Source organism: Parasteatoda tepidariorum, chromosome 1, assembly GCF_982258835.1.
Source record: "Parasteatoda tepidariorum strain Cologne lab strain chromosome 1, Ptep-v5.0, whole genome shotgun sequence".
Classification (NCBI taxonomy): Eukaryota; Metazoa; Arthropoda; class Arachnida; order Araneae; family Theridiidae; genus Parasteatoda; species Parasteatoda tepidariorum.
Genome location: NC_141755.1, coordinates 39,433,849 through 39,448,589, shown reverse-complemented (window position 1 = coordinate 39,448,589; position 14,741 = coordinate 39,433,849). Strand labels below are relative to the sequence as shown.

General features: G+C 29.4%; 1 protein-coding gene across 6 annotated transcripts in view; it reads right to left on the bottom strand.

Moving 5' to 3' along the window:
* Nucleotides 1-956: 956 nt before the first annotated feature.
* LOC107438242 (growth arrest-specific protein 2) overlaps nucleotides 957-14,741 on the bottom strand; it is a 193,436-nt gene continuing 179,651 nt past the window's right edge. For all 6 annotated transcript variants that reach the window (XM_071179981.2, XM_071179984.2, XM_016050469.4 and 3 more), the window contains 4 exons: nucleotides 9,559-9,700; nucleotides 7,821-8,191; nucleotides 4,804-4,905; nucleotides 957-3,993 (listed from right to left, as the gene is read on the bottom strand). In XM_071179981.2, coding sequence (XP_071036082.1) covers nucleotides 3,760-3,993; nucleotides 4,804-4,905; nucleotides 7,821-8,191; nucleotides 9,559-9,700 — 849 coding nt within the window. In that variant the 3' untranslated portion in view covers nucleotides 957-3,759. The remainder of the gene's footprint in view (nucleotides 3,994-4,803; nucleotides 4,906-7,820; nucleotides 8,192-9,558; nucleotides 9,701-14,741) is intronic.

Below are 14,741 nucleotides of genomic sequence, written 5' to 3'. Positions count from 1 at the left end.
TGTTTTTGATCATGTGATTAAAACATTTGAGGCAGAATTTATATATAAAAAAAGTAGTTTAATTCTTTTTAGTTTAGCAAAAAAGGAGAAGAAAAAGTATATTTCAATTAAAAATTTTAAAAAATAATCATCCATTTGGCATATAGTCTTTTCTAGCAAAAAATCATGTTTGGTTTTGTTGAAAATAGTTGACAAATTTTAAACACCCCCTTTTTTTATGTAAAAAAAACAAGAAAGCATGAAAAATTAAAGCTTAAGACATTTCTACAAATAAATGTATCAAATTTTAACTTCAGAAAGGGTTTATTTATTTTTTTAACCACCTTATCCCCCCCCCCACAAAGAAAATAATACTTTGATTCAATTGGGTGAAAAGAAAAAGGTCTGTACTATCTATCCCTGAGTAAAACGACAATGCTTAAAAAAAGAAGAAAAAACTTTTTTAAATGTGTACACTGCTTTTTCTTTCACTCAAGGATAATGATAGAAGATATAATATATGGATTTAAAATAGGCAGATGTACTGGTTGCCAATAGCAAGCAATCTGATGAGATATTGTGCATATATATAATTTAAAAGAAAATATCTAGGCAGGCATGGCATTTAACTACTGTATATTTTAAACTTATAGATTGTTTTACTTGTATTTTAAACATATTGATTGTTTTACTGGTTGCCAATAACAAGCAATCTGATGAGATATTGTGTATATATATAATTTAAAGGAAAATCTCTAAGAAGGCATGGCATTTAACTACTACATATTTTAAACATATAAATTGTTTTACTTGCAAAATATTTTTTTTCTTATAAACATTAATTACCATTATTTACATCGATTAAGAATGATATAAAAATGAAAAAGCTCTATTTGTATGCATTTTTACAGTGTTAATTTCTACCACAAAAATAAGCTACTATGATACATATTAATTTTTAAATGATCAAACAAGTCTGTCAATAATTATTTTATTCCACGAAATTCAAAAATAAAGAAAACAAAATTCTTTTTTGCTTTTTACAAGAAAAGTTATCAGCTAAACAATTTTGTACTAAGCTCTTTGTGAGGACAAGACAAATACAGAAAACAAGATTAAAATAACATATAAAGAAAAAGTCATGTAAGAAATTTTGAACTGATATGTATCAGACTTACTACTTATAAACCTATTATGAATTTTTTTAAATTCAATGTCAATATGCTATAATGAACATGTGATGAATAGTTTATTATGATACTGAGATCTACACATTTTATTCCAAGAGCCTTGGTGATAAATTTTATTAATATTATCTTTCATCATGTAAATACATATTAAGCATGCATATTTTAAACTTTCCATAAATATTACTATAGTTAATGTGTTAATTTTAATGAGATGTGCAATTGCAAACATGATCAGTGAAATGTACCAAATTTGCTATTTTCAATTACGTTTTTTTTTGTTGTTTAATTTAGTGTAGGACTTTCTAATAAAGGATTTTTCTTACATTTACTACTGAAATTTTTAAATAGATTCCCAATGAGACATATAATTTACATAGTAGATAGTTTAACCCACTGCACGTAAAAAGTCGTATTTTAACCTGCAGTCTTCACTGTATAGCAAAACCGGTTTTTCTATGTTATTCGATAGGGAAATAGTGCATCGGGGAGAAACATTCTCCCAATCTTGCCCTTTTGCTAAACCGCCAGTGGGTTGAAGAAATCGTGGGAAAATTTACCCTAAAAACCTACTAAAGCTAAAACTTTACAATTTTAGTTTGAAAGAAAATGTTCAAACATCCATTAAACTTCAAAATAGGAAAAGATTGATTTTTGAAATCGAATTGTATTTAAATGTTTCTAATTTACCTTAAAAAATACATTGCAGATAGCTGTATTTATTATTATTAGGAAGTTTCCTACATGTATTATTTCAGGACTGAAGTAAGATTAAATCCATTGATAGCATTTAAAATATTTAAAAATAAAAATGCAATCATGTTATATGTGAGAGAGTGAACTAATTAAATTAAAACTTTTTTCTCTTAGAAACCCTACATTCCATTCAGTTTTGTTTTAAAAATCTATGCACAACATGCATTTTAGCGAGAAGTTGATGATATCTTTTATTTATTTATGAATAGTTGAAACAGCAAATATCTTTATGTTCCTTCATGTGATTGAAAATTATTATCTCTGTATTTTGATTAATTTAAAATCTACTATAGTGCGGCTTTGAGGAGAACTCCAGGCTAAATGTCTGGGACTGTCTGCTGCTATGGTAACAAGCAAGAACACATTTCTAACAGGGGTGCAAAGGAGGAATGAAGGTGTTGATTGGTTTACTCACGCTGACCTATGCCAAGATCAAGGCAAAACTATTCACCCCACACCCCTATTCGATTTTTTTTTTCTCATAACCATGGTACCCGCCACGACGCGAGGCTGAAGTCTGAAAGAAGTTCTCCTGAAAGCTGTACTATACTTAATTTTTAATAGTTTTTATAAACAGTTATTATTATTTTTTTTAGTGTGTAGTTCTAATATGTTAACTAGTATACAAATTAAGAATGTCATCAGAAAAGCAATATAACCCATAAAAAATTCTTGATTATTAGATAAGAAAATTATAAAATGTCACTAGTTATTGTTAATTAAAATAGTAAGCAGTAAATGTGAAATAACATATATAACATCAATTAAACAGAGCAAAAAATATCACTTTCCATAAGCAGAATATGTACACAAACAGACACAAATTATACACTAATCCATGTTTGTACAAACTAAAGTGTTCAAGGAGGAATGTTAATTTTTACAATGTATGGCAAAGTCGTATACAGGAAAAGTATCTTTGACATCTTTATGTACAATGTTATTTTTCATGTATCATCTACAAGAATCTTCTGTGAAAATATCTTATTCTACCAAGCAATTATGAAAGCATAACTGTTAAAAAAAAATGAAGGAAAATAATCACTGATCACAATTTGTTCGTTATCAAATGTGGCATTATTTTCATAAACGTGATTGTCGTTTACTAAATCTTCCTAATGGCAAAAAGGTAATCTTTGAATAAAAGTAAAATATAAATTTAACATAATTTTTCTATAGATAAAAATATTTTATTAATTGACTATTGAATCAATTGATTTATAAGGAAGACAAGCATGCATTGATTTCTTATGGTTTTATATTCTTTTATTTTCCTATTAAGAATGGCAGTGTTTGAATCTATTATTTTACCCTTAGTTAGTAATTTTGCATTCTCTAAAAATAAAATTAGCTTATTTTTCAAAAAAAAAAAAAAAGCATGCTTGATTGTTATTGTTAAATGACATCAATCTATATTACAAGTGATTAAATCACATCTTCATAAATAATTATACAAAGTATAATGATCAGTCAAATCTTACTAACCTCATTTATAGCAATTGCTTCAGAATATTAACAGATAAGTACAGAAAATAATAGTTAAATTAAAATATAAATGACCCTCAATGTATTTAAAATATATTTAGTTACAAAATTTTTTTATAGAAACAGTTTTGTACAAGTACAAAAAATAATCCTTAAACTTTAGAAAGAAAATTGAACGTCTTTTATATAAATATTTAACACTAATTTGGCTATGTATTAAAGATTAAATGCTAATCACAATAAAGAACAACTACAATTAAAGTCATTTGGCAAAAACTGTTTTAGTCGCTTTAAATCTAAACATGTATGAGGTTTCACTAGTAAAGACAATCACGTTTTCTGATAGTTGAGATCAATAGTTTTTAAATTCTGGCGTAGTTGGTGTTGAGAGTGGACTCTTGTATTTGGCTCTTATGTGAAGGAAAGAATCAGGGGAGCCATTGCAGGCCAATGAGATGTATTCATCTGACAGTGAAGGCTTTCTGTTAACAACAATGACTTGGCAAGGTTCATGTCTGGACAGGAAATGCTCCAGAGTATCCCAACCACCGCCAACACGCACCATCACGTGTTTACCATTTAAAAGCTACAAAAGAATTTACAGAAAAGCATATTAGTAAACACTTTTTATAGTAACAGTCATATTACTGTAATGGATGGAAATAACTGTACGAGACACGAAAACTTAGGCCTGTACTATTAATGTCGCTCACTCAATATATATTTAATTTAATCAATAGAGAGATTAAATCGGTAATTTCTAAGAAACCAGTTTCCTGATCAAGCAATCAATGATAAATAGTGTCAGAAAGAATGATTTCATATACACGTCTTGATATTTTAACAGTATATGTTAAATATCCTTGCCACCTGGTTATAAATCTGATAGTCCGTAAATTACAATAATTTCCTTTTAAAACATTGAAATATATATTTTTTTAAAATACAATATTTTTTGTTGTATCCAAATTTTTTTTTAAAAAGCATTCAGACAACTACTTCTTATATATTTATTAGAACATTAGAAGCTTAAAATAATACTAGATAAATAAACTACCATTACTATTTAATTCATTAATTATGTAAAATTACGGTGAAAAATCTGCCCGGACCTTGCTTTTCAGAAGAAAACTATGGAGATAATAGCCATTCTTATGTTCTTAAGTTTCAAGATTCAGTCACAGCCTACGAGTTGAGTTTTTAATTTTGTTTAAAAATAAAATCAACAAACTGCGAAGAATTACAAAAAAACTTTTAGTATTTTTCTTCACCTTTTTCTACTCACTAAAAACTTGCAAAGAAGTTATAAAATTATTATTTTTATTTCATTAACGACGAATATTTATTTAATGCAATAAGAAATAAATGCATGAAATGCACTATAAATAGAACTTACACGAACAAAAACATTTTTTCCTCCAATACAATATTTCCCTTCTGATATTCTAGTGATTTCAGTTTTACTATCTTTGCAGACATTGCTGGCAATCTTCATTACCTATCAAGGATTAAAATAAATTAGCACTATATTACATACAACTGGACAGTAGAGATAATCATCTGTAAAACTATCATATCTACACATACTGATCAAGCCATAAGTTCTACTCAAAATTGCATAGCTGTTGTTATTGTCATAGACCATTAAGGTAAGGAGGGTGATTGTTCTAGTGACGCCATCAATGGCCAAGAATTCGTCTTCTGCCACACCCATACGTCACACACGTTTATAGGGCTGACCCATTCATTCATCCACAGATCTAATTTTGACGTAAACCAGAGAACGATCTATGTCCAATTCAGTATCGCCAGAGGTATAATTTTTTATGGAAACGCGAAGAACTGTTAAGGGAACACGGAGGATATTGTGACCTGACAGATTTGACATGTACCTGTCACCATTTACCACACGGGAAGTTTTCGGCTGACTGGATTCGAACTCCCGTTCTCACGAACGTGAGTCCAGCACCCTGCCGAACTCGCTAACTCGGTCCATAGAAAATTAATGAAGAAGCTTATTAGCGCGATGACGTTCGGAACGCGCTAGAATTTTTTTTATCTCCTAGCCAGCGAACAGCATATTTATCTTTGCAAAACGATATGTTATAAAAGCTGAGTAAAGTTATTTCAGTAGGAAATTTCAAGATCGATTTCGTACACATTTTATTTTTTTATTTGAAAACTACGGAATTTAAAATGATTTAAACGTTTTCTAACTTATTTAAATTTTTCAACCCATAATAAATAATTATTTAAAATAGTAACGAATAATAGCATCTTGCATCGAATTCCATGCATTTTAAAATATGCTGTACTAATTTTATTGTTCTTTGCGTGGAATGGAATTCAAACGTGTGGTATTCAAATGGCATAACAGAAAGTGTCTGTGACAATTTTTTTTTAAATTTAAATGTTTAATTTCAAATTTACACGCTGTGTTTTGCATTCATGTACTGGCAGTAAAATTGTTCATTAATAAAATATTGTTTTTCTCTCTTTTTAGAATTTACTCTATTTAACATTTTTATAATTTTTAGCACAATATTTTGTTAGTTCTTACCTTCTCTGTTTTCTTCATTTATTTATTTATTTGATCTCAGCATTTTAATCTTTTTGTTGAATCGATTTACTAATATTATTTTGGCTTTTTTACCAGGGCTCGAAAAAACCCAGAAATTTTACCCGTCCCCGAGGACGGCTTGTCCAACAATGTACCCGTCCTCCTTTGAAACTAACCCGTCGCTTCTAAATAAATAAAAATATAATTTCTCTTATTTATTACAAACATTTACATAAATTGCACAATGAATTAGTAGTTACTAGGATTACATTATGCAGTAATACGCATTACATTATATAGTATATACTAGGTTACTAATAGTGACCTAGTATTTCCTTTATGAAATAATTTAAATGACAAAGGTCAAGTTATCTGGAATGTCAATTTATCCGAGGGTACTGCGCTTTTGAAATGAATCAAATATGACGTTTGCCAGTTCCACAATCAAGCCAATGATTTACAGAGGTTTCTGCATAGAAATCTGAAAGGGGTTTTCCATTTAGGTAGATGTTCATAACTGAGCTAAACGCTTCTTGTTTAAGACCAGTACGTAATGTGTCTTTTTGTAAGTTCATTGCTAAAAAGCCTCTTTCAACCGCTGCAGTACTCCCAGACAGAGAAAACATCAATTCTACCATGAGCTGTATGTTGCTGTATTTCTAGATTAGAGGGTCATTTTAGAAGTGAGGCGCTAGACTCTTGTAAGATAACAAAAATTGGATTCTAGAAATTTGTTGTCCACGGGGAATTTTTGACCGCCGAGGACGGGCTGTTTTTGGAGCCCTGTTTTTTACGCTTGATTTTAATAACTACCAATCTTTGATCATTATGGGATAATGAAGCTAATTAGTTTTAGGGTGTAATAGATGGCAATAAATAATTTTAACGCACAACAGGAATTATGTAAAGATCGATTTTTCTGAAGTTTGTTACCATATTAATTTTTTAGACCAGTAAATGAATACCTAGGTGGTCCTATTGGACCACTAAATTTTCATTACTGGTGCGAACACTAAGCATTCTTTTACGTGAGGCGTTTTTTCGATTGTAAAATCCACGATAAAACTGTTTTTAAAGTAAAGTCTATTTATAATGGTTTTATTTAAATACATTGCATTTAATTTAATTTATGCATTTTTTAATTAAATATAGAATTTCTCAGTTTCTTTGGGGTACCTTTAACAAATTTGATATTTGTAAAAAGTAACATATTTATTCGCAACTATCTGGGGCAGCTACTAGTAAAAAAGAAATGTTTTTGAACTAAAATGAAAACTTATTGGGACAAGTTTTTGTCACATTTTATGATAGTATTTTCGTAAATAGTTTAACTTTCTCAATTCTTTACACTGTGCTAGAGGCTACAAGTAATTGAACATATAAAATATTTTTTGCTGAATTAGAGATCTTGTAATGTTATACAATATCACCCATGTAGCTTCTAGAACAACATTTCTAAAAAGCAAAAAATCTTTCTAAATTAGAGTGCATTTTATTTTTTTAAATCAAAAATTTCTCTTCAATTCTTTCGTTTATTACTGTTAAGAAATAGAACTGTTTTTTTCTGACTGTTTGGTTAAAGTAACCCCAGTTAACGATCCGCAGTCTAAATCAGAACTAGACTTCCGAATTTTTTAACTGCTTAAACTCTTTCACTTTTTAAGTTACTGTTCCAATTTATTGAAGAAGTGAAGACATACTTATTATTTTTTTTACTAACAATAATAATAATAAAAAAAAGTGAATGCACATTTGAATTTAATAAAACTGTAAGCAGGATTTTGGGCTTTTATAAATAAATTGCATAGTAGTATGTGTAAACTAATGATGAATGATATAAGTACGAAGCAAACCTTTTTATCTAATTCTGAGGGCTTCGTTCGTTTTTTCTGTTCTTTGGAAGTCGGTGGCGTGTACGACAACCTATTCCTAGGCCTCATGTTATTGTAGTGGGCTATACCACTGTCAGGAGTGGTCGGACTCATTAGACTGCTGGATAAATTCGATGAAGTCATCGAGAGAGCAGATTCCGTCCGACTGCGTACTAGAGTAGGAGAAGATCCAGTCGACAGAGAGCTAAGACCATCGGAGGAGCGATCATCTTCCTGTTCATCGATCTCCTTTTCAAGTTGGATCAAACCTGGTGGCTCGATGGCGTATTTGGAAGCGATACGACCCAGCTCTAATAAGCATAACACCACTGTTCTTGGCTGAGTGTGTAAGACTTCAAAAAAAAAAAAAAAAACGTGTTGTGATATTTTCATTAAAAGAGATAAAATATGATACAAACCAAAACATAATAAAACAGTGAGGATAGAAATAAGTTACAGAAGTTATACTTTCTAATTTCTATGCTTTATTTATTTATTTTACTCTCGAAGTCAGGCATCACTGAATGAAGTCTGTGTGCGGATAATTTACCACTTTGATCAGCCTGTGAAGAGACGAGGGTGTGCGGTATTGGTGCTCGTTAAACTGTTCTACCGGGAAGTGCTCGACTTCGCGCCTAGGTCGTTGGGTTACCGAAGAGGGGGTGCCATCTTCTCTGCAGAGGATCAGATTTTGTGATGGCATGTCTTCGGATCATTCTCAGAAATGTTTTCCAGTCCGAAGCCAATAGACCGTTGGGCAGCTCTAGTGCGACGTAAATAAACTACTACTAATTTTTAGTTTACACAAACCAAACCGCTTTCTTCCCCCTAAGTGTTTGGATGGCCAAATAGTGAGGGAATCCTAATGAAAACACAGAAAGTAGAATGGCCACACTTAAGTACTGTTCTGTTCTTATGTTACCAGTTGTCCCAAAATTGAAAGACGATTTGAAAAAAAAAAAAAAAACAATTTAAGAAGACAAAATTTTAAGACTAGTTATGAGTTTCGCTAGAAAATGCGTGACTAAGTGGGATGTTTTCAGAATAACAGCAGCTGAGGGCAAAATTAACAGACACCAGAGCATAAATTTAATTTAGAATGGGTTGATAAGCAGCAGAAAATGTTATATCAATTTTCTCTGCTGGCAGCGCCACCTGTTGATGAGCTTCGCAAATAATTTCGATAATTAATCATAAAATTGGCACTGTTACAGCCAGTGATGCTTGAGTTCGGGGTTCTATTGGGAACCGTGTCTTTACCATGAATCCACTGCGGGACAGTCATTTTTGGGATAGCTGGTATGAGGTACCAATTACAGAGAAGACATTCGTTCACGTCTGCGGAAAAATACAAAATAGTATATGATATCTCAATATTAAGTCAATTTTACGTATTATTAAAGGGAACAAATTATAATCTTATCAGACATATGTTTTCTTCTTCTTTTATAATTCAAAAATTGGTCTAATTGTTTGCAATTGCTTTCAAAAATTGCATGTTCGGTTAATTCATGTATAATAGCTTATTTCATTATAAAACGCATGAAGCATATTACGCAAATATAATTTTCCAAACTTAACGATTATTACAAGTAAAAAATACACTTTTATGTTGAGAATCAAGTCATCCACATTGTGCAGATCAAATCATATTTTATTAAAAGTTAACTTCATCAGAAACAGCAGAAATAAAAATATTTAGCAGTGATAAATAACATACCTAGACCATCTGATTCAAAAATGACCGCTTCATGTACTCCAAATTTTCGGCACCATCTTATGAAGTTATCAGCATTATCACGAGCGTAGAAAGATTCCGATTTTGCATTTTCCCAACATTTAAACCGAACCGATGGGACAGGCTAGAATATGAATATATACATATTAAAAACAGCAAAGTGATGAACAGCTAATATTTAAAAAGTGCAAAGAAATTTCAGCTTTGAATACAACCATAATGCTAATTGTTTACACCTTATGGATTTGCAAGGACTGTCGCGGCGTTTTGGGATACCAAGGATTGAAAACAGGAGTGTCCCAAGGTCTATTAGTGATCTATTGCTATTTGAAAGTGAAAAGTTGTGAGGTCATGTTTTGAATATGAGGATCCTAAGCTAAGTGAAAAAGGATATGAAATGTCTCATTTCCTTTGCTTCTCCCAGGACTGGAAGTTCTGAATATAAAAATTAAGGACTAAATTGCCACCAAATTTAAGGACAAGTAAAGGATGCTGATTCTCTAATGGGAGCAATTTCTAGGATACCAACATGGATTCGCAGATATACAATTGGTCATAGTTTCAGTTGTTCTTGCACTTAATTAAAAAAAAGAAACATTTTTTAAAAAAATCTGTCTTTTTTCTTTTTTTAAATAAAAAAACAAAAGTTTTGCGTTTTTTTTCCATGTACATATATACATATATTAAAGTGGGAGAATATAGAATAAATACGGAAATTCTTTAATTAGTGGGAAAATACGTGGATTCTCTCCTGAAAATCAGTAGAGTATGATTTGGCGACGGAGGGGGAAAAGAGCTATAAGAACTTTATATACATTTTTCCCACATGGAATATTCTATCAAGAGTAATTGTTTCTAACAACGGATGTAAACTAATACCATACTTGTCACGCTATGAAGATTGGCATTCATTTTGTTATATACTTTGTTTCACAGCATATAACAAAATTTCTGAATTTGAAATTTCTTCAATTATGTTAAAGAAAAATACAAAAATCTTTCAACATATATTGAAATTTTTAATATTTACACATAATGACATGTAAGGCCCCTTTCTTTTTTTTTCTTTTCATGAATTTCCGGACAACTTTGAGCCCTGTTCATCATCTGTGAAGTTGAGTTCTCAGTAGTAACTGATCAAAAAAGCGAATATCGAAAAGGAAAAAAGAGTTGCTGTATATGAAACTTTATAGCAAAATTTGAAAAATAATGTAACGAACAGCTATCTCCCTCATCGCACTAAAGGAATTCAAAATACATTTGAGTGTATAAATTGTTATAACACCATCTAATTCATCATAATTAAAAAAAAAATTCTGTTGCTTTATTTTCTTGAGCTGGTGTTACTAAAATCAAAATATTTATTACAATATTTGTTCACTTGGCTTTTCAATAGTGTAGTACAACGGTTCCCAAATGGTGTTCCACGGAACCCTAAGGAAGGAAGAAAAGGGTTCCGAGAGTTAGGGAATTTTTTTTTTTACCTAGGTAATGATTTTTGAAAACTTCTTTATATTTATATCTAATCAATAATTTATTATTCATTTAATATTTCGGTTGTTTATGAAATTATTTTAAATAAAATGTCAATGTAAAAGAAATAGCAAAGTTTTTTTTTTGTGTAGAAAAATATTATTTTTCTAAGAACAAAATTTTATTTTTGAAAATAACTTGCATTTATGAAAATTTTTATTTATATTTCTCATCATTCTTCTCAAATCTAAATAAAATAAATGAATTCTTTAAAAAATATTCCCTGGTAACCATTTTAACTGTTTATAAAAGTTCTTTCAGCTTTCATTTCAACAAAATCATAACCCGGTCTACTTCTTTAATTTTCGCTTGCGTATAAACCCCAGAAATAAATTTAAAATTAAATTAGGTACAGCTTTGTAGGGTGAATTCAATAAAACTTAATTTGAGATTATTAATGAGAAAAACGATGGAAAAAAATTCCTTCTTCTTTTCAAACACTTTACATTGTTTTTATATACTTTATTACTTCCTTATTGTGCTTCCTTACTTCCTCCTACTTTATTACTCCTTATATACTTATTGTTTTTATATACTATATACTTTATTCGGGGTTCCGCAGAAAGAAGTTAATACATTTTGGGTATCATACCCAGTAAGCACACACCTCACGGCAAACGTAAGGCCGTAAGCTGGCATTCTAGGTAGGATAACGGCAAAAGGCAAGTACAATACGGTCCTTTATCGTTTGTTTTGAGGCATTTCAGGAAGCGGCGGAATAACTCCTCACTTATACAGGCCCGAAAAATAAAACCGTTGTTTGGCCTCTTACACTAAATTAGTTACAGAACCTTTATTGTATACCGCTGTTTGGCCTCTTACACTTAATTAGTTACAGGACCTTTATTGTATACCGTTAATTAAATGTAATGTTACAATTGATTAATAATGAATAGATGCAGAGTTGGTAAAAATGTGCTTTTAACTCAAAACTTTGAAAAAAATCAGGAGAGAAAGGAAAAAAATTCATAAAACATTAACCGTATTTTTTGAGAGGAAAAAAACAGTTTTCATTATTCTTTGAAAACTGCTAATTTTTTAAATAGAATATTAAAAACTAGAATTTTATTATTTTATTATAATCTAAATATACTTTCTGTGGCATTACCTATTATATTTTTAAAAAAAGTAATTTTAATAAAAATAATCATTTTAAATTTGATTACAATTTTTAAATAAATATATATAATTATTTTTTTTTAATTTTTTCTTTTTGAAATCATTTTCTGAAGTATAATTTTTAACTCGAAATATAATATATTTGTTACTTTCAAGAAAAATTGAATACATATTCCCTTAAAAATAAGAATAAATATTAATACTTATAACTAGAACAATGAAATTAACCAAATGAAATTAACATGAATTTTTTCCAGACTATGATTCTTTTTTTAAACATTCTTTAAAACAAAAATGAATTGGTAAGTTCAAAATTCATGTAAATAAAAAAATCCATTTATAGAAAATAAATAGAAAAAAATATTGTAAATTGCTTATATCCTCCTTGAAATTATAAATATCTTGAATTTAGAGCAAGGATTTTTAATGAAATATGCTTTTTTATTACATTAATTTACTAATTTTTATTACAATTTAAGTATTTTGTAATAATGAATGTATACGATTTAAAATAGTAAACTTTTCATTTATATAAACGGTTTTTTATTTTTTTTATTTTAATGTTCATTTTAAACTTAATATCTTAGTTTAATCACTTACTTCTTAAAAACTGGATTCAAAATAGTTTAAATGGTCTTAGGAATTTTGAATTTTAAAAAAATCGTGTTTAAATTTTCTGATTGGTTGTAGCAAACGTCTAGTCCAATAAAGTAAGTAACTTTTTTTTCCGTAAACTTTTAAGCAATACTTGAAAGTAATAATTGCTTAGGAAATTTTATTCTTCAAAATACGTTTTTAAATAATAAAAATACATTTGGATATTTTTATTAATTAAACTTCAAAATATTAAGCAAATAATTTTTTCTCTAAGCTTATAATACAGAATATAGATAAAAATAAAAATTATACTTTCAAAATGTTAATTATATTTATTTTTTATTCGCATAACAAAAATATTTTTTCATGCAGTATTATATTTATTTTTAAAATAGTTTATATACATTAAGGGAAAAAAAAAAACTGTTTTGAATGCAATTCATAGATGGCGCTGTTTTTTTTATTTTTTACTTTAGACGTGTTTTCGATTCCTGCCGATAGATGGCAGAAAATATAAAGTGTCGGGTCTTGTAGGGTTGCCTTTCTTTTAACTTTGATAGAATTTCGCCAATTGGCACAGAATGACAGTCGGTACGGCTTCTGTCCTGGCTGAGGCATAACCCCCCGCGGACTCTGCGGAAACCATATCCCTCCCCCACCCAAGGACAACCCTCCAACAAAAGTTTCTGCTTACTAAAAAAAAGCAAATCTATCATTCATGTGTGGCAAGGGTCTGAACTATTTATTCTAGCATAAAATGTGACATAAATAAAAAAATGTTCTACTGCATATTGCCTTTACCAATTAAATAGCGGAATAGTTATTTAAAACCAGAATTGCGTTATTGAGTTTTATTTTAAAAGTCAATTCTCTTAATAGCAAATTAGACAAAATTAAACATTAAATTTCTCTGTTTCAATCTTTCTTTACACTTACATTCATCACATACTTCAATTCAAGTGTTAATCAAAATAGCATCGTATTTAAAGCTGGAAAAAATACAAAAGTTATAGCATGATTTAAAAAAAGTTACCGATTTTTTCTTCTATGAAGTCGATATAAGATTTAAATAAAAATGCATTGTGTGAAAAATTACTCATTCTCCAATAATGTTCCCTAGTTGTAGAAAAATGAAAGAAACATAACAATACAAAATAATAAACGCACATTTATCCATTTTCAAACGTCATTTGCAAAATGTTTCCTATACATGAATTGAAAACATTGTTTTTTCTCACAAGGGGTTTTGGGGTTAACAAATTTTAAAATTGTGCTGTATTTTAAATCTTAGGAAACAATAGCAGAAATATGGCTGAAATATGAAAATAACGGTAAGAGAACCGAAATTTTATCTGTTTGCCCAATTAAACTGTTGGTATAGTTTTAAATTTACGGTCAATTTGCAAATCAATATTTTAGAAAAGGCATAACTATTTAGACAAAATTGAATGATTATGTAATTAGAACTAAGTGGAGCTCTTTTAACCATAAACTGGCGAAAAATGAAATAGTATTTCATGCTGCCGAATCGACTTGGCAATTTTCATAGTACAAAACGAATCCAGTTTTCATACCTACTTTTTAAAGAGTGCAGTTCTTTTAGAATTAATTTATTAAAATCCGGCTAAAGATTGACGTTAATTTAAAAAAAAATCAAAAACAGATCATAGTTCGTAAACATGCAAAGATTTAAATATATTAAATGTTTTTCAGATTGTGACGATAATTTATACCTTGACTGCAGCAGATAAATTTTTATCAATTGATCAGCTTCTACAGTCCCTTTTTAGGGGCGATTTTAAATATTAATCATACGCTTACTGATGATAGTTGTTCGACACAATTTATTTTTATGTATCCTTGTTTTCTACATGGAGGCACCGTCACCTGTTCGCTACGCTCGATAATCCCTGTAG